Source organism: Candida parapsilosis, contig 005569 (assembly GCF_000182765.1).
Source record: "Candida parapsilosis strain CDC317 annotated contig 005569".
In the NCBI taxonomy this organism is placed as follows: Eukaryota; Fungi; Ascomycota; class Pichiomycetes; order Serinales; family Debaryomycetaceae; genus Lodderomyces; species Lodderomyces parapsilosis.
In genome coordinates this window covers 1,360,211-1,383,555 of record NW_023503278.1, presented here as the reverse complement: position 1 = coordinate 1,383,555, position 23,345 = coordinate 1,360,211, and the positions used below count along the sequence as shown (strand labels likewise).

Genomic DNA, 23,345 nt, shown 5'->3' with positions numbered 1-23,345 from the left:
TCACTAGACGCTATGTCGAAATCAACCGAGCTATTTTGTATGTATCAAGCTATTGCGTTAATCTCCCAACTTTTAGTTCCTATACTAACTTTTATTAGGTCGTTTTCCTAGATCAGTGGAGCTTATACAAGACTTTGAGGAAATAACCCCTAGTCCGAAGGCCCAAGGTGAGTGCAGATGTGCTCTCTACTCAGGAAATGGGCAAGTTTTTGCGTACACGCAACCAAGTGAAGTTGTCATTTTAGACACATCTAGCCAAGCCCAGCTTTATCATCGTATTGAGATACCCGATGTTTTCGATTTGAGCTTTTCACCAAAGGGGACATACTTGTGTCTTTGGTGTAAGCCAGTGCTATTGAACAAGGAGAATGGGACTTGGAACAAGAATTTGAAAATTTTCAACATAAAGTCAAAGGCCATAATTGCTGAGTGGAGTGCTAAGCACCAAAATGGATGGAAGCCTCAGTTTACTAGTGAAGAAACATTATTGAGTAGAGGTGTGAATAATCGCGAGATTCAATTCTTTGAAGTGGTCGCCGACAGTGATTCTGAGATCAATATGAACCAACCTTCGTTTAAGTACAAGTTGGAAGACGCAAAAGGTACTTTTCAAAACTTTCAAATTTCTCCGGGCAAGAACCCCAGTGTTGCTGTGTTTGTTCCTGAGAAATCAGGAAAACCAGCTAGTGTACTCATCTATAACATCCCCAATTTTAATCAACCTGTTTGCTTCAAGAATTTTTTCAAAGCGGAGAGATGTTCATTAAAATGGAATTCGTTAGGAACTGCATTGTTAGCATTGGCATCAACTGACCACGACACTTCAAACAAGTCTTATTATGGAGAAACTAATCTCTACTTATTGGGGATCGCTGGATCTTATAATTCGAGAATTGATTTGACCAAGGAAGGGCCAATTCACGATATCACATGGTCACCAACTGCCCGTGAATTTGCAGTTTCATACGGATACATGCCTTCTGAAACTACTTTTTTTGATGCTAGAGGCAATGCCATTCATTCCTTGCCCACAGCATCAAGAAACACTATTTTGTACTCTCCTCATGCCAAGTTTGTTTTGGTTGCAGGATTTGGGAACTTGCAAGGGACCGTTGATGTGTATGATCGTCAGAATAAATTTTCTAAAGTTGTTTCATTTGAAGCTTCAAACACATCAGTTTGTGAATGGTCTCCGTGTGGACGTTATATCTTGACCGCTACAACGTCTCCAAGGTTGAGAGTTGACAACGGTTTGAAAGTTTGGCATGCAAGTGGGAAGCTTATCTATTTGAAGGAGTTTCCGGAATTGTTTTCAATTGGATGGAAACCACAGGAATTGTCACACTTCCCTCCATTGAAGACATTAGAACCAGCTCCGGAGGCACACGAATCTGCTAAAGAGTACACTGCTAAACGTGAGGCTGTTGCCAATGCTGCTGCAAAGAAACCTGCAGGCGCTTATCGTCCACCACATGCGCGAGGAAGTGCTGCACTGAGTTCCGCCTCAAGCTTGTACCAAAAGGAACTTGAAAACAACATGAAGAATGGAACACCTCCACCACCAGGCTTGTCGAGAAATGGTGGTGGCAGGGTCAGAACTGTTCCTGGTGCAGCACCCGTTGTTGAAAAGGAAAGTAAAGCTGCCGCTAAAAATAGAAAGAAGAGGGAAGCGAAAAAGACGAAAGAAGATTCACCCGCTCCAACTTCGTCCGGCACTGATGCCGAAGTTGCTGCGACTGGATCAGGGGTGATTGGAGGTGTAGTTTCGGTCGAGGAAAAGAAGATCAGATCTTTGTTGAAGAAATTAAGAGCAATTGAGCAATTAAAGATGAAACAAGCCAGTGGTGAGCCTTTGGAGGACACCCAAGTGATTAAAATTTCCAAAGAGGATGAAATCAGATCTGAGTTGCTTGCACTTGGATGGAGCGAATAGATGTTAAATGAATGAGAGATTTAGTGACATTTTCGATTCCTTATTAGACGTCGGCTTTTTTCAGAAACATTGTAGGTTCTCTAACGTTAATCATGATAAGCTTTGAATCACTTGGGGTAGGATTCTTGTTATTTAGATTTACACGAGATGTGCAAGATATTTGGACACGTAGTTGGCGTAATGAGAGGTGGCTGTTTTGCCAAAGAAAGTTGCCTATGACTCCCAAGCTTACAACTTTGTATGATTTTTTTTGCAACCAAAGATTTTGCGAGAAATTTAAACAAACAATTTAGCATAAATAATTAGATACGTTTGAGATCATGCATGCAATATTGGCACAAGACGCCTTGACTACGGCACTTTAATTCCAGGGAAGCTTTTACCTCCAGGAAAAATTAATGGAAACATGTCTTAGCTACTAACGTCGTGGTTGCAGTTTGTCCTATCAAAATGTGTCAAACTAATGTGACAATAGAGTCTTTAACAGTCGTGCACATTTATCAAAAAAACACAACAACTTCCTATTTTAGAAAAGTAATTGCCTTTTTCGATACATTTCTGGGCAGCTCGTGTTTCTTTTTAATTTTACTGAGACACGACACAGACACGATTTCCAAAGGCGACTTAAATATGAATGTAGCACAATGCAAAAATAAGGTGCAAACTCGAGCAAAGTCTGAATTTTAAATAAGAGTCTGTGCATTTTGCCTTTAGATCAACAAGTACACGACCCATAAAATAATTCTCATTTGCCATTTCGACACGCTATTAGGGATGAGAGTGTGGCACATAGTAGTTTTCGTAGTAGCATCCATCTAATCGATGCTAATTTACGCAATACAACTTTAAGGATGATATATAGTGTACTCATCCTATTGTGAAGAAGAGGTCGGTAGTCGATGACGCGTAATTTGTTTGAAAGGAGGCGAGCTCCTGTTTCATCGTGTCTCTTTTTTTTTAACACTAAATTTATTTTAGTTTTTTTTTTTTCTTACAATGTGGCTTAGATTTACTGAATACTCAACTGTGTAGGTTTCGAGGTTGCAACCACTGATAGTCGGCACTTGCTCCCTCAGTCGGGGGAACACCAGCATACATCGGTTGAATCCATAGTGGGTGATGTTTCAAGGGGATAACCGCGCTTGAAAGATCAGAGAGCGTCGTTCTGGTGACGCGACAAATTCCTGGGGATATACGTCTACAGTCTGAATTCTATATCCGTCTCTTCCATAGTTCAATCTCGCGTGTAAGGTTTTACCACAGATACTGCCGATGGATTTAAAAGCCGGCTTTGGTCGAGGGATGGAGCTAAAATGTGCGTGTATGATTGTTTGGCGATGGCGACGTTGATCTACAACGCGTTTTTACAATGAATGTGTAACAAAATCAAAGGTCTTTTTCCGCATCGATTGAAACAGGTGGCACATCTGGTGGGTACGTTGGTTGGTGGTGTTGTGGCACAAACATGGGAATATAATGAATGCTGTGCAGTATGTTTTCGATCGTCGGATGTTTACGTGTCTCTTATATTGTGCTAGGCAATGTTTGCTTGTGAAGTTAAGCCTTGGTACATTTTTCAATCGTACGCAAAAGACTTTGATTTTGTTGACAAAAAAAAATTCCCTTTAAACTAAGAACGATTGGGGGATACGTAGAAGCATCTATTGTCAAATAGCATGGACTAAACCGTACCAGACCTTTGCTATTTTTTTTTCGAAGGCAATATTGTTCTGACCGGGATTGGAAATTGATTGTTTGAAACCCGTCCTACTCTTCCCGGTCTAAACAATAGTTTGTCTTTCAAATTGTGTGGGATTCTTGTTTTTTTTTACATTTTCCAACCGATCTCAGATTTCTCCTGATCTCTCTCACTTTCAATCGAAATCTAAAGTTTATCATTTCATTCTCTACTGCTTGCCACTTTTCTTCTTTCTTCTTTTTCTACTACCATCTATTCATCATCAGCCACATCTTTTATCTTCAATCAGATCAATTCCCTTCATCAACTAATTAATCGAGGTCGTTTCATTCGCTAAAAAGAAAGCACACAGCTTGCTAGACAACGAGAGACAGAGAGATTCAGGGAACAGGAAAAGTCACAAAAAATAGATAAGAGGTATGTATATTCTCATTTCACGCGATTTTAAAAGTATATTCAAGGGCCATGAACATGGGATGTCAATATGTTGGACATTCATCGAGAGAAAGAATCCATAAGGACGTACAAACACATACACATACACACACACACATACAGATACACAACACCAACGGAATCGGTTCATACTGGGGGTTGAGTTTCCACATCAAGTAGTGTACAATTGCTCAAATTTGATTCACATTTGTTCCCTCAAGGGGAAAGAGAGAAACGCAGAAAAATAATAATTGAAAATTGTTTATGTGCAGGAGATTGAGCTTTTACACTACCATTTTTATAAATGTCAGCTGCTTCTATCTGCAGTCTCTACTGGAAGGAAATTCCTGCAACTTCAACATATCCAATTACGTTACGCACCAGCTTATGGGACATGCCTACAACTACTACCATCTCGACAAACGTAAATGTCAATCACCATCATTTGCTTTTTACACGTGAACGGAGCCAATTTCTTTTACATTTTTTTTTTTTTTCGTGTCTCAAAATCAAAAAGCAACACAACACAACACAACAGAATCAAAAAAAAAGAAAAAGAAATTTTTATGTTTGCTAAAACCCCTTTCACCAACACTTTTTTTTTTTAAAAAAAAAAGAGAAAGAGAAGTTATCATATACAATTACACAATGATTGACGATAAATAACTCATCTTGCATTTCGCCCGATTTATCCAGCTGTTGCTTCAATATGGAAATAATGCATTGTGTTTGTGTTTTTTATGTGGTGTGGTGTGTGTGTGTCCTTTGTACCAATTTCTCTCGAGAAGTTCTATTTTTAACAATAGGAGTGTGTTACAAAACACAGGAAAAAAAAAAAGGAGAATTATAGAAAAAAAAAAAAAAAATAAAGAAATGTTAGGTAAAACAACAGAGGAGAGAAAGAAAATTTTTGACATCTGAAATCGGGCTGTGGATTTAAAAAGATTATTGAAATTACTACATTGATATACACACGATATCGAGAAAAAGGTTTTCTTTCTTTTTTTCTTCTTTTTACCCTTTTATTTTTCCAATCTAACTGCTACTTCAACTTTGCAGTCTTTTGGTCATAGCAAGATCTTGAAAGGAAATCTCATTTGTCGCTATCAATAAGGGGTCCAGATTTGACCGATTCCAGATCACTCGCTATATTATAAAATCAAGAATTTTGTTTTCCTATTTTTTTATTTGAACGAAAATCTAACCACATTTATATCCTCGTGTTTTTGCTATATTGATCCTTTACTTTGAAATACTTAACATCGCCATAGAGTAAGTGGGGTTACTAACATTAGCAGATGTCGTATAACGATAACAACCATAACTATTACGACCCTAATCAACAGGGTGGTGGTGTCCCTAATGATGGGTACTACCAACAACCGTATGATATGAATCAGCAGCAACAACAACAACAACAACAACCATACGATGATATGAATCAGCAGCCACAACACCAGGATTATTATGATCCTAATGCGCAATATCACCAGCAACCTTATGATATGGATGGTTACAATGATCCAAACCAATATGGAGGTCATCCAATGAATGCTCAAGGTTACAATGCTGATCCAGAAGCATTTTCAGATTTCAGTTACAATGGACAAGCTCCAGGTACCCCGGGTTATGATCAATATGGAACCCAATACACTCCATCTCAGATGAGTTATGGTGGTGATCCAAGATCTTCCGGTGCCTCAACACCAATTTATGGAGTCCAGGGTCAAGGTTATGATCCTACTCAGTTTCAGGTGTCGTCCAACTTACCATATCCAGCATGGTCAGCTGATCCTCAAGCACCTATCAAGATTGAACACATTGAGGATATTTTCATTGACTTGACAAACAAATTTGGTTTCCAAAGGGATTCAATGAGAAATATGTTTGATTACTTTATGACTTTATTGGATTCAAGATCATCGCGTATGGCTCCAGCTCAAGCATTGTTGAGTTTACACGCTGACTACATTGGAGGTGACAATGCAAATTACAGAAAGTGGTTTTTTTCATCACAACAAGATTTGGATGATACTTTGGGATTTGCCAATATGACTTTGGGAAAAATTGGTAGAAAAGCTAGAAAGGCTTCCAAGAAATCCAAGAAGGCCAGAAAAGCAGCTGAAGAACATGGTGAAGATGTTGATGCTTTAGCCAATGAATTGGAAGGTGACTATTCATTGGAAGCTGCTGAAATCAGATGGAAAGCAAAGATGAACACCTTGACTCCTGAAGAAAGAGTTCGTGATATTGCTCTTTACTTGTTGTTATGGGGTGAGGCTAACCAAGTTCGTTTTACTCCAGAATGTTTGTGTTATCTTTACAAAACAGCTGTTGACTATTTGGAATCACCATTGTGTCAACAAAGACAAGAACCAGTTCCAGAGGGAGACTACTTGAACCGTGTCATTACTCCTTTATACAGATTCCTTAGATCCCAAGTTTATGAAATTTATGAGGGAAGATTTGTTAAGCGTGAAAAAGATCACAACAAGGTTATTGGATACGATGATGTTAACCAATTGTTTTGGTACCCAGAAGGTGTTTCGAGAATCATTTTCACTGATGGTACGAGATTGATTGATATTCCAAAGGAGGAACGTTACTTAAGATTGGGTGAAGTTGAGTGGAGCAATGTCTTTTTCAAGACTTACAAAGAAATCAGAACTTGGTTGCATTTTGTCACCAACTTTAACAGAATTTGGATTATTCATGGAAGTATTTATTGGATGTATACCGCTTACAACTCGCCAACATTGTACACCAAGAACTATGTTCAAACCATTAATCAACAGCCACTTGCCTCATCAAGATGGGCAGCTTGTGCCATTGGTGGTATTATTGCCGCATTCCTCCAAATTCTCGCCACTATTTTTGAATGGATGTTTGTTCCTAGAGAATGGGCCGGTGCTCAACACTTGACTCGTCGTTTAATGTTTTTGATTTTGATCTTTTTGGTAAACTTGGCTCCGGTTGTGTACACTTTTAAAGTTGCAGGATTGACTTTATACTCCAAGTCCTCATATGCACTTTCTGTTGTTGGATTCTTCATTGCTGTTGCAACTTTGGTTTTCTTTGCTGTCATGCCTTTGGGAGGTTTGTTCACCTCGTATATGAACAAGAGGTCGAGGAGGTACATCTCGTCTCATACTTTTACTGCAAACTTTGTCAAGTTAAGAGGATTGGACATGTGGATGTCGTATTTGTTGTGGGTCTTGGTTTTCCTAGCAAAGTTGGTTGAATCTTATTTCTTCTTGACTTTGTCATTGAGAGATGCTATTAGAAACTTGTCAAAGACCACAATGAGATGTACCGGTGAAGTTTGGTATGGTGACATTGTCTGTAGACAACAAGCCAAGATTGTGTTGGGATTGATGTACGCTGTCGATTTGTTGTTGTTCTTTTTGGATACCTACTTGTGGTACATTATCTGTAATTGTATCTTTTCCATTGGTCGTTCATTCTATTTGGGTATCTCAATCTTGACACCATGGAGAAACATCTTTACCAGATTACCAAAGAGAATTTACTCAAAGATTTTGGCCACCACCGAAATGGAAATCAAGTACAAGCCAAAGGTTCTTATCTCACAAATTTGGAATGCCATTGTTATCTCCATGTACAGAGAACATTTGTTAGCTATTGACCATGTGCAAAAGTTATTGTACCATCAAGTTCCATCAGAAATTGAAGGAAAGAGAACTTTGAGAGCACCAACATTCTTTGCTTCCCAAGATGACAACAATTTTGAAACGGAGTTTTTCCCAAGAAATTCTGAAGCCGAAAGAAGAATTTCATTTTTTGCCCAATCGTTGGCCACTCCAATGCCGGAACCTGTTCCTGTTGATAATATGCCCACGTTCACTGTTTTCACTCCACACTATTCGGAAAAGATTTTGCTTTCATTGAGGGAAATTATTAGAGAAGATGACCAATTTTCAAGAGTCACCTTGTTGGAATATTTGAAACAATTGCATCCAGTTGAATGGGAATGTTTTGTTAAGGACACTAAGATTTTGGCAGAAGAAACGGCTGCATATGAAAATGGTGAAGATGCGGAAAAAGCATCTGAAGATGGATTGAAATCAAAGATTGATGATTTGCCATTTTATTGTATTGGTTTCAAATCTGCTGCACCTGAGTATACTTTGAGAACAAGAATTTGGGCTTCCTTGAGGTCGCAAACTTTGTACAGAACAGTATCCGGTTTTATGAATTATGCTAGAGCCATCAAGCTTTTGTACAGGGTTGAAAATCCAGAGTTGGTTCAATACTTTGGTGGTGATCCAGAAGGATTGGAATTGGCTTTGGAGAAAATGGCCAGAAGAAAGTTTAGATTTTTGGTTTCCATGCAAAGATTGTCCAAATTTAAGGATGACGAAATGGAGAATGCAGAATTTTTGTTGCGTGCTTACCCAGATTTACAGATTGCTTTCTTGGATGAAGAACCGGCATTGAATGAGGACGAGGAACCAAGAGTTTACTCTTCTTTGATTGATGGTCATTGTGAGATGTTGGAAAATGGTAGACGTCGTCCTAAATTCAGAGTTCAATTGTCCGGTAATCCAATCTTGGGTGATGGTAAATCCGATAACCAGAATCACGCAATTATTTTCCACAGAGGTGAATATATTCAATTGATTGATGCCAATCAAGATAACTACTTGGAAGAATGTTTGAAGATTAGATCAGTTTTGGCTGAGTTTGAAGAATTGAATGTTGAGCATGTTAATCCATATTCACCAGATTTGAAGTCTGAAAATCCATTGCACGAAAAGAAAGCTCCAGTTGCTATTTTGGGTGCTAGAGAATATATCTTTTCAGAAAACTCTGGTGTCTTGGGTGATGTCGCTGCTGGTAAGGAACAAACTTTTGGTACTTTGTTTGCCAGAACATTGGCTCAAATTGGAGGTAAATTGCATTATGGTCACCCGGATTTCTTGAATGCTACATTTATGTTGACTAGAGGTGGTGTTTCTAAAGCACAAAAAGGGTTGCATTTGAACGAAGATATTTACGCTGGTATGAATGCCATGATGAGAGGTGGTAAGATCAAGCATTGTGAATACTATCAATGTGGTAAAGGTAGAGATATGGGTTTCGGATCCATTTTGAACTTCACAACCAAGATTGGTGCCGGTATGGGTGAACAGATGTTGTCTAGAGAATATTACTACTTGTCAACTCAATTGCCATTGGATAGGTTCTTGTCATTCTACTACGGACATCCTGGTTTCCATATCAATAACTTGTTTATTCAATTGTCCTTGCAAGTCTTTATGTTGGTGTTGGCAAACTTGAACTCATTGGCACACGAGTCAATTATTTGTTCGTATGATAGAGATGTTCCAGTCACTGATGTCTTGTATCCATTTGGTTGTTACAACATTGCTCCTGCTGTTGACTGGATTAGACGTTACACCTTGTCTATCTTTATTGTGTTCTTCATTTCGTTCATTCCATTGGTTGTTCAAGAGTTGATTGAAAGAGGTGTGTGGAAAGCTTGTCAAAGATTTGTTAGACATTTCATTTCGTTGTCACCTATGTTTGAAGTTTTTGTTGCCCAAATTTATTCATCATCTGTTTTCACCGATTTAACTGTTGGTGGTGCCAGGTATATTTCAACCGGTAGAGGTTTTGCCACTTCAAGAATCCCCTTTTCCATCTTGTACTCCCGTTTTGCTGACTCGTCAATTTATATGGGTGCTAGATTGATGTTGATTTTGTTGTTTGGAACCGTTGCTCATTGGCAAGCTCCATTGTTGTGGTTCTGGGCTTCGTTGTCTTCATTGATGTTTTCGCCATTCATCTTTAACCCACATCAATTTGCTTGGGAAGACTTTTTCATTGATTACAGAGACTTTATTAGATGGTTGTCTAGAGGTAACACCAAGTGGCACAGAAATTCATGGATTGGTTACGTTAGGCTTTCGAGATCTCGTATTACCGGTTTCAAACGTAAGTTGACTGGTGATATTTCTGAAAAGGCTGCTGGTGATGCATCAAGAGCTCACAGATCTAACATTTTGTTTGCTGATTTCCTTCCAACATTGATTTACACTGCTGGTCTTTATGTTGCTTTCACATTTATCAACGCTCAAACCGGTGTCACTCAGTATCCATACGAAATTGATGGTAGTACAGACGTTCAAGAAGTCAATTCTGTTTTGAGACTTATCGTGTGTTCCTTGGCCCCTGTTGTTATTGACTGTGGTGTTTTGTTTGGTTGTGTTGGTATGGCATGTTGTGCTGGACCAATGATGGGCTTGTGCTGTAAAAAGACCGGTGCCGTCATTGCCGGTATTGCTCATGGTATTGCTGTGATTGTACATATTGTTTTCTTTATTGTCATGTGGGTTATGGAAGGTTTCAACTTTGCCAGAATGTTGTTGGGTTTCGCTACTATGATTTACGTTCAAAGATTGTTGTTCAAGTTTTTAACTTTAGCTTTCTTGACCAGAGAGTTCAAGAATGATAAGGCCAATACTGCATTCTGGACGGGTAAGTGGTACAATACTGGTATGGGATGGATGGCTTTCACTCAACCATCTCGTGAATTTGTTGCCAAGATTGTCGAAATGTCTGAGTTTGCTGGTGATTTCATGTTGGCTCATATCATCTTGTTCTGTCAATTACCTATATTGGCAGTTCCATTGATTGACAGATGGCACTCAATGATGTTGTTCTGGTTGAAACCATCTAGATTGATTAGACCACCAATTTACTCATTGAAACAAGCTAGATTGAGAAAGAGAATGGTGAGAAAATATGTTACTTTGTACTTTGCAGTGCTCTTGTTGTTTGTTGTGATTATTGCTGCCCCAGCTGCTGCTTCTGGATCTATCAAGGTTGATCAGTTTGCTGACATTGGATCTAAGGGCTCAATTGCATATGGTTTGTTCCAACCAAGAAACGTTTCTAACAACGATACCGGTCCTACGAACAGACCAAAGTCTTATACTTGGTCATATTTGAGTGAAAAGTATTCTGGCCATACGACAGCATATTCTACGAATGCGTTCAGATAAATGCTTATTTGTACATGAGTGGATCCTTGCTTCCATCCTATTTTTGTTTATTGTTTTTTTATTTTGATGTTTGATATTTATAGATAAATTCGAAGAATTACTTGTATTTTTGTAAATGGTGATGCATGTAATATTTGTGTTGTTTCGTGTAAACTGGTATGCATGCATGACACCACCACCTTGTCTCTTGAAATGGTTCTTAGCTACTCTCAAGTTTTGAAGCAAAAAAAAAAAGACAAAAAAATCAGTCCAGATTGAACCTTTCTTAGTGAGTTTACTCAATTACAAACACAACACAAGATACACATCGCTGAACATGGGATTTTTACGAGGCAAGGATATTCCACTATCGACAGAAGTCTTATTAGGACTTTTGACCACCATCAGTGCCTTTTTGTTTGTAATCAAATACCGAATGTTCAAGGACTCCCAAACGTCTGGATCGGAGGAGTTGAACTTTCATGATATATTAGTACCCTTTATTCAATTGATTCCCAGCACCACCCTCTTCAACCCTTGGGTACTTATACTGGCCATTTTTGCCGAAATTTCCGTCATATCTTTCATCTTTTCGTTTGTGGTCTTGTTTGTTGGAAGCAGATTTGTTGAACGATTTTGGGGACGCATGGAAGTGATCAAATTCGTCTTGGTTGTTGGCGGAGTGACCAATTTGATTACTGTTTTGGTTGCTATTATATCCAATTTGATAAGAGAAGATGCAAAGAATATGAACACTCCCCTAGGGGGAGGTATATCTTACTATTTTGGCTTTCTTGTTGTATTTAAGCAATTGATACCGGAGCACAACATTGTCTTGTTTCAAGGCTTGGTGAATTTCAGAGTGAAACATTTGCCATTTGCGTTGTTGATTATTTTAGGGCTCTGGTCGGCAATTGTCAGTCAATCATCTTACCCAGCTGTCCCATCAACAGTGAGCTTTTTTGCATCTTTCATTTATTTGAGATTTTTCCAAGCGTTGAATACAGAGCCTATTTTGCCAGTGGCAAATAATGACTCAAGCACGGGCTCTGTATTAATTGGTGACGCATCAGATACGTTTCAGTTGGTGGAGTTTTTCCCAGCAGTGACTAAACCATATGTTGGCCCTGTATTCAATCAAATATACGAACTATCGGTCCTCTTGGGAATTGTGACTCCATTCAATGATGAAACTGTTCAACAAAGTAATACGAGAGCACAAAAGAGGCTGGAACAGGTGGGTCAGAGCAACAAGAGTATTGCCAGTTCTGTCGCTGAAAGGAGACGGCAAATTGCATTGCAAGTGATTGAAGATAGAATAAATAAAGAACATCCAAAGTAAGTAGATCAAGCAATTGAATGGTTGTATCTCTAATGTACGGGGGTTTGTTGTAGGACATGTAGAACTTGTAAGCCACGCCAAAGCCAAGGCCAAAGGTGCTCTACTATAGAAGTAGTGGAATCAAGAAAAGAAAAAATAAAAAAAAAAAAAAAAAAAAAGAAAAAATAAAAACATTGATCCCAGACATCGGATTCTTTTCTCAAGACATCAACCATCATCCAAATATAAGTCTCAAATAACAGACCGGTGAAACTGAGATTATGTTTGGTAAATCAGGAGCTTTTAAACCTAGGTATGGTAAATCCAATCAGTCATATCTACCTTTACCTGCGACATTCAGCAGGCTCAATCAACGTCGAAGCCTACCCTTGATAATACTTGGGATCATTGTGGTATGGTATCTATTTGCCCCGTTCTCGATACTATCAATTCTTTTCCATTCATCTTCAGTACCTCATTACCCACCAGCACATCCGTACTCAAGTAAACACGTAATTGAAAACCAGTCAAAATACATTTATCCACCAGTTGAACAAGCACCACTTTTGAAGCAATTAACACCGCAAAAGCTTGTACACCAAGCCAAAATAGGCGACAAGGTGGTTCTTCAACCCTTGAGTGCTCTTGATAACCCAGATCCAGCTGTACAAAAATTGAGAGAAAAAGACGAAAATGAAAAGGATCAGTTTATGAAGGCTAAAAACTTTTTCAAGAATCAAGACCGCATTGTCTTTAAGCCAAAGAGTTTAAAAAATTATCCTGAAGTGATTATTGTTACTGCTGTTGATTTCGAAAAATATTCTCTCAACGGGTTGGCCAAAATTGTTCAAAATCGTGTTGACTATGCCCATTTTCAAAACTATGGAGTATATGTTCGTTGGGCTCAGGAATTCATTCCCCAATTCAACTCCATTTCTGCTTTGACAGATAAGGAGAGATCGAAATGGGTTCGTTTGTTTTGCGTTCGTGCTGCCATGTTTGCATTCCCACATGCCAAGTGGTTTTGGTATCTAGACGAGAATGGACTCATAATGGACATGACGGTGAATATTCAAAAGAAATTACTTAATCCAGAGGTATTAAATCCGCAGATGTTGAGAGATCAACCCTTGATACCAAAAACCGGTGTAATTAAGACTTACAAGAGTATTAGAGCAGAATCCACACAATTAATACTAACTCAATCCGACAAGAAGATTGAGACAACATCATTTATTCTTAAAAATGGCCCTGTTGGTAAAGCAGTTACCGAGATATGGAGTAACGAACTCTACTTGAATTATCAAAGCTTCCCATATGGACCTGATTCCGCACTAACTCATCTTCTACAATGGCACCCATTTGTGTTAAGCAAAACAACTTTAGTACCAGCAAAGACAATTTGTGCTGCACATTCGCAAAACAATGCTAACGATTATACTTATGAGGAAGGAGATCTTGTTGCTCAATGGAGTGAATGCAAACTGATTTCCGATTGTGAAGAGGTATTGAATGCGTATCAGGCAAAAGTAAAAAAACCTTGAAATCGAAATTGGTTGCACATTTTTGTAACCACTTTATAGAGATTAAAATGTATTCTAGAATGTATCTAAAGACAAGCTTTGAATCTTTTCAATCAATTCCGGAGGAACAGTGTCATCAGTTTCGTTAAGGTATCCGGTGTGGATGCGACGCAACTGCTCCCAAGTTCCAATGATTGATTCCATACGTTTTACATTGAATTCGTTGTGGCAATTGACAGTGGGTATTACTTGACCAATGTTGAAGAAAACCACAAAATAAGCCAACTCTCGAAAAGACGAATGTTCACTGTATGGTATTGAATAAATTCGATACAACTCTTGGTCCGGTTTGTTTTTGCCTCTGCTTTTAGGAACTTGGGATAGAATGTGATCCATATACGTGTATAGCGTGGTATTTGCCATCAATTTTGCTACTGCTCCTAAAGAAGTGGGTTGAATCGTGTCCAGGGGTTCAGGTTCTGACTTTCCATTTTGTGCAAAACTCCAACCCGTTGGTCTTAGGCCAACACAACGTTCAAAAGATTCGTAGTACCGATTGTGATTGAAATAATTGGACAATTCCTGCACCGAACCGACTATATTCATTGGAACTAGATGAACAATACATTCAGAGCCAGAATCTCTTCCCAACTCATCGTCAGTTAAAACCAGATCTAAATAGTCATCGTCATAACTTCGTAGTATATCATACTTGTTCTTTCTGTTGTTTATATTCAGTGCATAAATGGGGCAATGAAGTCTCTTCAGTATAGCAATTGCCAAACGTTCTTTCCCAATCACATACGTACCCACCAAAATTAAAAACTTTTTCTTCTTCTTCACTGTTGGGGTAGGCTTCCAAAAATCAGTAATTCTCGATTGTGTCAACACTCCAAACCAATTGTTGAACAAAGTATTACTTAATTTGTTATCTTCTTGAACCGTCAAGTGTTCAAACAATTGAGCAACAGTCTCACATACCAACTCCTGTTTGGGAAAGTTGTAGGTTGGATTCATATACGTTGTGTCCAAGTATACCTTGTCGATCCTCAATAAGTCTTCAATCCTTTGACTTGCAACACTAAATTGACGAAGTAATGGATGGTCCAAAATTGTCATGTTGACTCTAAAATCTCCACAATGGAGGATTCGATGAATCCTTCCATCCAAACCAATGGACTCAAAGAGAAAGATTCCCGCACCAGGGCAGTGGTTTGCTGTTATTGGTGTGACATATAATCCAGGGGTATCTTCGACGCTTTTGAAACCTCCATCAGCAACATCAGCTAAACCATAATCTTTTACCTTGTACCTGGTATCCATAGCCATTTGCTTGATGAAACGCGGATCAATTGAAAAATACAATGTAAGCAACTTACCGGTGATTTCAGTGCAATATATGATTCGTTTGTACTTTGCATCATTATCGTAGTCGGTGTCGTCTTTGAAAACGCGGTCATAGGCCCATTTCTTGGAAATTCCTCCATAATGGTCAGCATGAAAATGCGTTAAAAAGTATTTATCAATAACAGCGTGTGGAGCAAAACAAAACGCGTCGACGGACACTTGGTAATTCAGCCCCAGTTTCTTTTCCACAGGAAAGGTCATGGTTTTCAATGCTGAAATTTCGTTTCGGCGCGACTTGGAAGAGCTTGTGCCTGTTGCTGGTGGCTTGATAATTTTAGGTTTCTTATCTGTATTGGTTTCAGTATTAATGTATCGTATTTTCTCCTTTTCGACCTTTCTTTTCTTTCCATTGGAAATTGAAGATCTTGACTCTTTGTTTTCGTTCGACAAAGGTGTTCTCTTACTTGGGAACAGGGTCGTCTTCGTTGTTGTTGTTGGTGTCATGTTTGACTTTTCATTAACAAACGTCACGCGTACAAGACACGTATCTACGTGATCGGTTTTCCCTCGAATGTCTAACGACGAGATGTCAAGTTCACAAACAGGGCAAAAAACACTGGAATTATGTGGATCAGACGCGTGGGTCTCATCTTGGGATTCTTTGTCGGCACTTTGCTTTTTGAATAGTATCGAGTTATCAAGATCGACCTGGACTTTCGACTCCTTTTCGAGGCCGACATTTTGCGTATTGGTCGGCTCGGTCTTGACTATGGTCTCCAGACCCAAGTTTGCCTCGAGCCCATTCATGAGATCATCATTTGATTCCATTTCTTCCTTTACTTGGTCGCATCGCGTCACGATTTCTTCACTCTTTACACTTACTTGCTTCTGAGTAAAGTCGTAGATGGACCGTTGAGTTCCTTGCTTTCGTGGACTGTTCATCTCTGTGACCTTAACTATTAGACCTTTTTGAATTACCATATAGCATCGTTTGAAGCATAAAACTGCTTATTTTTCTTTATTTGCAGCAATGGCAAAAATTTCATTCATCTTAAAGTTGCGGCTAATTATATTCTTAATTTTTAATTTTTTCTTCTTCCGTTTGATTTGATATCTATCTAGAAGGTCTCTATCTGGCTCACTATGCTCAAGTCAAGATGGGGCTTTTAACAATCATTAGAAACCAAAAGAGAAAAGACAGAGAGATTCGGATGTTGGTTTTAGGGCTCGATAATTCGGGCAAGACCACTATTGTCAAAAATATGTTGCACGAGGATGTAGACAGCATTTCACCAACAATGGGATTTCGAATACAGTCATTGCCATACAAAGACTATACCATAAACATGTGGGATATTGGAGGGCAAACCAGCTTAAGAGCATTTTGGAGCAATTACTTTGACAAGACGGATGTTGTTCTATGGGTCATTGATGGTCTTAGTTTGGAGCGAATAGAAGAGTCGTATCGAGAGTTGCGTGACAAAATCATTGAACAAGATAGATTAGTTGGGGTGTATTTGCTAATCGCCATAAATAAAACTGATTTGATACCAGACGCAGAATTGGCCCGATTGAAGGTAATTGTTACTGGCCTTTTGCAATTGGAGAAGATGATTCCTGAACGAGATCATTGGGATATCAAGTTGGTAAGTGGCAAGACTGGCTCCGGTATTGGAAAAGTATTGGACTGGGTGGTTTCAAGGGAGTACTAGCTAGGATAGATTTGATGGCTTATGTCACGTTTTCAAGTTGGCAAAGTATTCCAAAAAGAGCAGACCCGATCGAGAGGCACTAGATGAATAACAGCAATGACCCAGCGGCTGCGCGTTTCCGATGTTAGCGCTTGACGTGTTACATCTGTTGGTGTACTAATGTTGGATTAATGCCGTGGTCATTCACTCTCCTCAGCTAAGTTGCGTTTGCCGGATTCGCGACTTTGCAATGTACATAGTATGCCGCTCATGCTGGGAAATGTCACAATTGGCCAATGGTTTCACTAATGCAGTTGCTTATCGTTGTTGTGATTCTGGTCAACCCTTGAATTGTACCTCTTGCACAATGGTGTTTCAGTATTCACGAGTTGATCATTGTCACGTCATTTCAACTCCAAAGAGACCAAATTCATTAATACATTCTAACCAGGAATTACAACTGTGGATGGAAACCAATTGGAACTATTCTCAAAGGGACAGTGAGATGATATATAGGATACATGCTACAGCAAATTAGTACGCGAAAATTATAAATTCTTTTGCAAAACACAAAAACGCAAAACCACAAAAACACAACATACAATAATAATCGCGTCTTAAGATGTACATCAGCTTTTTAACTGCTTTGGGTTAAATAAAAACACTAACATACCAACAAAGAGATATATACCCAACACATAATACTATTCATATAAAACTAGCATATTAATCCAACTTCACATTTTTATTGTTTTTAAAAACACTAACCACCTATCTCATCCCATTGTCTTTCTCAACAATACTGTCAAAAAAAGATACTTTTTCACTAATCCAAGCCACAAATATATATTTGTATTTATCCACCAGCCTACGAACCACTTTGCTTTTTCATTCTATTCTTTTCCCACCCCGTTTAGTATTGAGCCAGTTGCACCTCTCAATACGTCAAAAGTACCTTGAACTAACCAAAACAAATGACATCTCAAAGAGAATGTATACAGACTTTACTAGAGCACTTTCACCAAGTTGTTTCATCAGAGAATAATGACTTGATCGAGATCCTTGGAATTGCAAAGCAATTGAAATCCAACTTACCACCCAATACCCCCTTCACATTATCCTCAATAGTTAGAGGTTTATATACCAAAAACAACCAGCTTTTGTCGCTAGTTATCCATGCTATTCATGGTTTTCAGCAATACGGTACAGAACAATTCAAGAACTTCATAAATGAATTAATACTATGGCTAGAAGATGACAATATTATATTGTTTGAGAAATACACAACTCAATTGAATACTGTGGTTGTTGATGACACTACAACATTAAAGAGACTACTTGGTCCCATAAGCAATTTGAAGAACTATTCAAATTTTATCAACAGTTGTACTCAATACTTAAGAAATCCATTTGTACTTGAAAAACTAGCAACGCTTTCAAAACATTTACGGGCCATATATGACAATCATGAGTACATGTCACAATCGAAGGAGTTGAACGACATCCAGTTCTCAGGTATTCAATCATTCACTTCAACTGTGCTCAAACAAAAGGAACTTGTGTCGAGTTATTTCAAGACCGATCAAATAATACGCAGAACTGCTCATGCTCGTATTCTACTCGATGGGGGTGAAACCGAGTTGTTGCTTCTTGATTTGATTGGCACTGGCGACTACAATGCGTTGGCTATTTTAGATATTACAAAGGACAGTCGATGCAAAACACGCAGAACGTTGAAATACCCTCCCTTTAGAGTCAATGAATTATCCTTATCTCATTCGACCGGAACCATTGATTTAAAAGCAATAAATTTTCTGTCCACAAATGGTGCAGAGGGATCAATGCTGATACAATTTGAAGACCATGATTTATGTGCAAAGTGGGCCAGATACCTATCAAAACTATTCCCTTTGAAACGTGATAACTCTTCAATAAGTGAAAAGTTCTTGATACATTCGGAATCAAGCTCTTACAGCATGTCAGGGTTGGGGATAAATATTGTGTCTGACGCAGAACTTGTACCAAAGGAGGCAATTACTCAATTGTCAAAAAGTCCCACTTCTTTCAAAGAATTATATGACTCGCCAGCACCCTCTCCAACAAAGACCAGGGCTAGTTCAGAGTCATTGAGATCACAGTATGACAAGTCATTACCAATTATGAAGAAGGTGATTACAGAGCAGCGTGTCAATGTGGATGACAATAATGATCATGATGATGATGATGAAAAATTGTTTCAAATTATCAATCAAAGGAAATATTCTGACGATTACCTGAATGATGCAGAGAGACCGAAATCTTATCAAGCGGAATACTGCTCACCAGAGAGTGTACAATCTACCGATAATGATATCATTGATGAAAAGCAGATCGAGCCTCCCAAGTTGTATCTGAACACGTTTTCAACATCAGCGCCAGATCTAGGAGAAAAGCCAAGAATGTATCAGTTGTCAAGTGGGTCCGCTATTGATATTTCCAAGTTTGGACAGTCATATCAACCAAATTTTAGAGGATGCATAGAGAGGAAGCCAAGAAGAAAGTCGATACTAACTTTCTTCAAAAAGTCGTCTAAAGTGGATTTAAATGAATCACAAGAAACTTTGGCGCAGACAACTAAGGAGGAAACCGAGACACCACAATCGTCTCAGCCTGCAGTAACTAAAGACGAGACAAACTCTCCCATAATTGACTCAAATCCGGAAAAGACCATGACCAGATCAGTTTCCAGTGTTCCTGCTCCGTTTGCTTTACCATCATCAACTTCCACGTATTTTTTTAAGCCACATGTTAATGCATCAGTAACCAGTGCAACCAAGCAAGAGAATTTAACAATTCCAGCGGAATTGAAAAATTCCATTAATCTGGAAACAACGACTGATGTCTACATCTCGGATTCTTCTCCTAAAGCAATCAAGATCTCCAAATGGAAGCAACAATATGGGAAATGGGAGATGGTTACTGCTGCGGAAAGCATTTTTGTAAAGATAGCTGTCAATCAAGAGGCACAAAAGAGTTGGTTTCTTGTGTTTAAAGAAGAATACGATGAAAGCATTGAGGATGTTATCGACAAACCTGTGTTGATACTTGACATTAACACAAGCACAGATATTAGATCATCTTCAGGATCTGATATACAAATTCAAACAAAGAATTCAATTAGTAAGGAAACAATGCAAGTAATGATTAGGTGTTCCAAAGGAGCGCTCATTTCTGAAATTGCCAGCAATCTTCAAAGTTCAATAAATTCCATAACTACACCTACACGCAATCATTATTCGTTGAGCTCCTCCCAGCAACCTTCAAACAACACATTGTCTTCGTCATTGATGGATAATCCCAGCAAATCATCCACCTTCACCAGCCTAAGCTCATTGTCGAATTCAATTGGCGATGACTTGTCCTATGCATGTATGATGAATAATCCGAACGCGATTCATGCCAGGCAGATTGAAATGACTATTCGTTTGCAAAAACAACTACAATCTTACTCTCAGCGCAATAGTCCATCATCGTGGGAGATTGTGTCAATGATGGATCTATGTGTTGACAAGATTGTTGATCACCAGCAAGTTGTGTATCACTTACTGTTGACCAGTGCAAGTGATGTAATAAGCTGGGTAATCCCCAATGATAAGAAAAGAGAAATCATTGAAAAGATAGGCAAGGCGGGACTTTTAATCAAGCTAAGTGAGACAGAAATCTACATGCTTGAATGTAGAGGCAAGAAAGAATTCAAACAATTGTATGAAATATTTTAATGTATATGACTATATCCACAACTTTAATACAAAATATCAAGTAAAGACTTTTATTACGCATAAATTTTGCACAAATTTGCAACCATTCTTTTAAGCAACAATGCACATGTTAATACTTACAATCCTCATAGTCGCTCATGTCGTTATGACCAGAGTCGTTAATCAGAACGAAAAAGACTCATTCCCACTTTACCCAATCAAAATCGTTGGCAACAAATTCTACAACAGTGGAACCAAGGAACAATTTTTTATCAAAGGTATCGCATATCAAAAATCCCGTGAAGAAGGAGAAGTCTTTGACACAACCACTGAAACCAACTACATTGACCCTTTGGCCAATCCATTTACTTGTTTGCGTGATTTGGAATACTTAAAAGAACTTGGTGTCAACGTTGTGCGAATTTATCAAGTGAATCCCAATGCAAACCACGATGTGTGTATGGAAGCTTTTGCAGAAGCTGGGATCTATATATTGGCAGATTTATCAGAACCGTACGTTTCCATCAGGAGAGACTTTCCTAGGTGGGATTCAGAGCTTTTGATTCGGTATCGATCAGTAGTTGATGCTTTGAGCAAGTACGACAATGTGTTGGGATTCTTTGCTGGTAATGAAGTCGCTAATTCTCAACTGAATATTGATGCAGTGCCATTTGTTAGAAGCGCAGTGAGAGATGTAAAGCAATACATTCATGATCAAGGATACAGACAGATCCCCGTTGGGTATGCATCGAATGATGATGCTTCAATCCGAGCAAATTTGGCCAATTACTTTGTTTGTGATCTTAATGACGAATATTCCCAATCTGATTTCTTTGCCATCAATGTATATGAATGGTGTGGATACTCGACTTACATGACATCAGGATATCGTGAGTTGACGGCAGTGTTTGCCAATTACCCAACACCAGTTTTTTTCAGTGAATTTGGCTGCAATATTATAACTCCTCGCCCATTCACAGAAGTAGAAGCGTTGTTTGGGTCAACAATGAGAAAGACATGGTCAGGTGGTATTGCATACGAGTACTTTGAAGAGATTAACCATTATGGAGTAGTTCAGAATAAAAAGGATGGCACCATTGCAAAATTGCCCGATTTTGAAACGTTAAAGACAAGATTCAATGCAGTCAATCCTATTGGTCTACCTATAGATGAAGTACAGGAACGCCCCAAATTGACCTGTTCCGAACCATCAGATATTTGGAAAGTATCACTCGAGCTACCACCAACCCCGGATTTCGGTAAATGTGAGTGTTTGTGGCAATCCTTGTCATGTGTTGTCGTTGACACTGGCTCATTCGACGAGGAGAGTTTACTCAAAGACCTTTGCTTCAAAGTTGATTGTGACGAGATAAACGCCAACGGTAGGTTGGGAAGATACGGCAAATACAGTGACTGCAATCCCATGATAAGAGTATCGTATGCATTGAATAAGTACTATGAACAAACAGGCAAGAGAAAAGATATTTGTACATTTCAGGGACGGGGTGAAATTGCTAGGCTTTCTGTTGATTTGAATACGATGTTTTCCACGGATGGTAGGAATTGTCAAACTTTATTGAATGATGCTGACCATGAAGAGGCCCCTCAAGTTGATAACAACAAATTAGAAGACGAAGCTGAAGCTGATGATGAAATGGGCGCCAACGAAGATGACAACGAAGAACAGTACACCAAGACCCCGGAGGACCATAAAAAGCCCAGATCCAAAAAAGCAACAAAAGATGTGAGTAAAAAAAGAAACTCTAAACCAGTCACGACCCCAAGCAGGAAAGTAACTTCGAATGCATCAACATTGGCCCTACCCTTTGAACGTTTTTTCAAACGTATTTCGCATTTAATCTTTCTTGGGTCCCCAATTTAAACCCAAAAATCCCGATCCTTTGCCAAGTCTGGCAATTTCTGGCCTCTCGGGTTCAATAATGTATATTCTTCTATAGCCTCTCACATCCAATGCCATATACTCAAACTTTGTATTCCACCATGAGTTATCCACTTGTTCTAAAGTAACAACACCAATTCTACCTGTATCCGACTCGACTTGGAACTTCATTACCAAGTGGTCCTTGCCATCCTTGCCTTTAGCTTTGGAACTTTGAACTGGCCTATTACGAACCCATTTATCAGCAGCAACGATTCCATAAGCTTTCAATCTTTCACCAGCAGAAAATTGCAATGCCTTTTGTGCTTGCTCATTTTGTTCGACGAGTTTGACAGCCTTGTTGAATGTGCGTGTATCTCCTGAAGGTAAAAGTAACTCCGAAAGTATAAGATAAATGACCAAAAGTGCAATTGCGGCAGCACCGAGAACAATGACTGACGATAATGAAAAGGTGAAAGCACGGGTGATTCTGTTGAGAATTCTCTTGCCTTTAAAATCCTTATCATGTGGCGGCTGGGGTGGTGGGGCAGTCTTTGTTGAGTAACGAAGAATTGATGATTTGCGGTCGGGGAAGTTTTGGAACAATAATGAATGTGAGGCTGGAGAAGAAGTGAGGTAAAATCTTGACAACACTCTGACAGGCAATACCAATCGAGCAGCAGGTATCCTTCCGAATTTTACCAGTTTCAAAAGCAATGAGTTTTGTTTCAACGCGTTCATGGAGGAAATCAAGTATACCGATGTGAAATGAA

At 38.9% G+C, this 23,345-nt stretch overlaps 9 protein-coding genes across 9 annotated transcripts; 7 read left to right on the top strand and 2 right to left on the bottom strand. All coding sequences in view use genetic code 12, as the record gives it.

The window, feature by feature from the left end:
- Positions 1 to 12: 12 nt before the first annotated feature.
- CPAR2_106410 (uncharacterized protein) lies at positions 13 to 1,933 on the top strand (the record flags this gene model as incomplete). Its single annotated transcript, XM_036806896.1, has 2 exons — positions 13 to 37; positions 99 to 1,933. 2 exons carry the CDS (start codon positions 13 to 15, stop codon positions 1,931 to 1,933), a joined length of 1,860 nt encoding a protein of 619 aa, XP_036663786.1.
- A 3,432-nt stretch (positions 1,934 to 5,365) lies between these two features.
- On the top strand, positions 5,366 to 11,095 carry GSC1 (1,3-beta-glucan synthase; the record flags this gene model as incomplete). Its single annotated transcript, XM_036806895.1, has 1 exon — positions 5,366 to 11,095. One exon carries the CDS (start codon positions 5,366 to 5,368, stop codon positions 11,093 to 11,095), a length of 5,730 nt encoding a protein of 1,909 aa, XP_036663785.1.
- Positions 11,096 to 11,411: 316 nt separating this feature from the next.
- On the top strand, positions 11,412 to 12,416 carry CPAR2_106390 (uncharacterized protein; the record flags this gene model as incomplete). Its single annotated transcript, XM_036806894.1, has 1 exon — positions 11,412 to 12,416. One exon carries the CDS (start codon positions 11,412 to 11,414, stop codon positions 12,414 to 12,416), a length of 1,005 nt encoding a protein of 334 aa, XP_036663784.1.
- Positions 12,417 to 12,676: 260 nt separating this feature from the next.
- Positions 12,677 to 13,939, top strand: MNN11 (alpha-1,6-mannosyltransferase; the record flags this gene model as incomplete). Its single annotated transcript, XM_036806893.1, has 1 exon — positions 12,677 to 13,939. One exon carries the CDS (start codon positions 12,677 to 12,679, stop codon positions 13,937 to 13,939), a length of 1,263 nt encoding a protein of 420 aa, XP_036663783.1.
- Positions 13,940 to 13,993: 54 nt separating this feature from the next.
- On the bottom strand, positions 13,994 to 16,207 carry CPAR2_106370 (DNA cross-link repair protein PSO2; the record flags this gene model as incomplete). Its single annotated transcript, XM_036806892.1, has 1 exon — positions 13,994 to 16,207. The coding sequence occupies one exon, from the start codon at positions 16,205 to 16,207 to the stop codon at positions 13,994 to 13,996; it is 2,214 nt and encodes a 737-aa protein (XP_036663782.1).
- A 215-nt stretch (positions 16,208 to 16,422) lies between these two features.
- Positions 16,423 to 16,977, top strand: CPAR2_106360 (Arf family GTPase; the record flags this gene model as incomplete). Its single annotated transcript, XM_036806890.1, has 1 exon — positions 16,423 to 16,977. One exon carries the CDS (start codon positions 16,423 to 16,425, stop codon positions 16,975 to 16,977), a length of 555 nt encoding a protein of 184 aa, XP_036663781.1.
- Positions 16,978 to 17,930: 953 nt separating this feature from the next.
- CPAR2_106350 (uncharacterized protein) lies at positions 17,931 to 20,714 on the top strand (the record flags this gene model as incomplete). Its single annotated transcript, XM_036806889.1, has 1 exon — positions 17,931 to 20,714. The coding sequence occupies one exon, from the start codon at positions 17,931 to 17,933 to the stop codon at positions 20,712 to 20,714; it is 2,784 nt and encodes a 927-aa protein (XP_036663780.1).
- Positions 20,715 to 20,859: 145 nt separating this feature from the next.
- PGA5 (1,3-beta-glucanosyltransferase) lies at positions 20,860 to 22,575 on the top strand (the record flags this gene model as incomplete). Its single annotated transcript, XM_036806888.1, has 1 exon — positions 20,860 to 22,575. One exon carries the CDS (start codon positions 20,860 to 20,862, stop codon positions 22,573 to 22,575), a length of 1,716 nt encoding a protein of 571 aa, XP_036663779.1.
- On the bottom strand, positions 22,549 to 23,313 carry TIM21 (Tim21p; the record flags this gene model as incomplete). Its single annotated transcript, XM_036806887.1, has 1 exon — positions 22,549 to 23,313. The coding sequence occupies one exon, from the start codon at positions 23,311 to 23,313 to the stop codon at positions 22,549 to 22,551; it is 765 nt and encodes a 254-aa protein (XP_036663778.1).
- Positions 23,314 to 23,345: the final 32 nt, after the last annotated feature.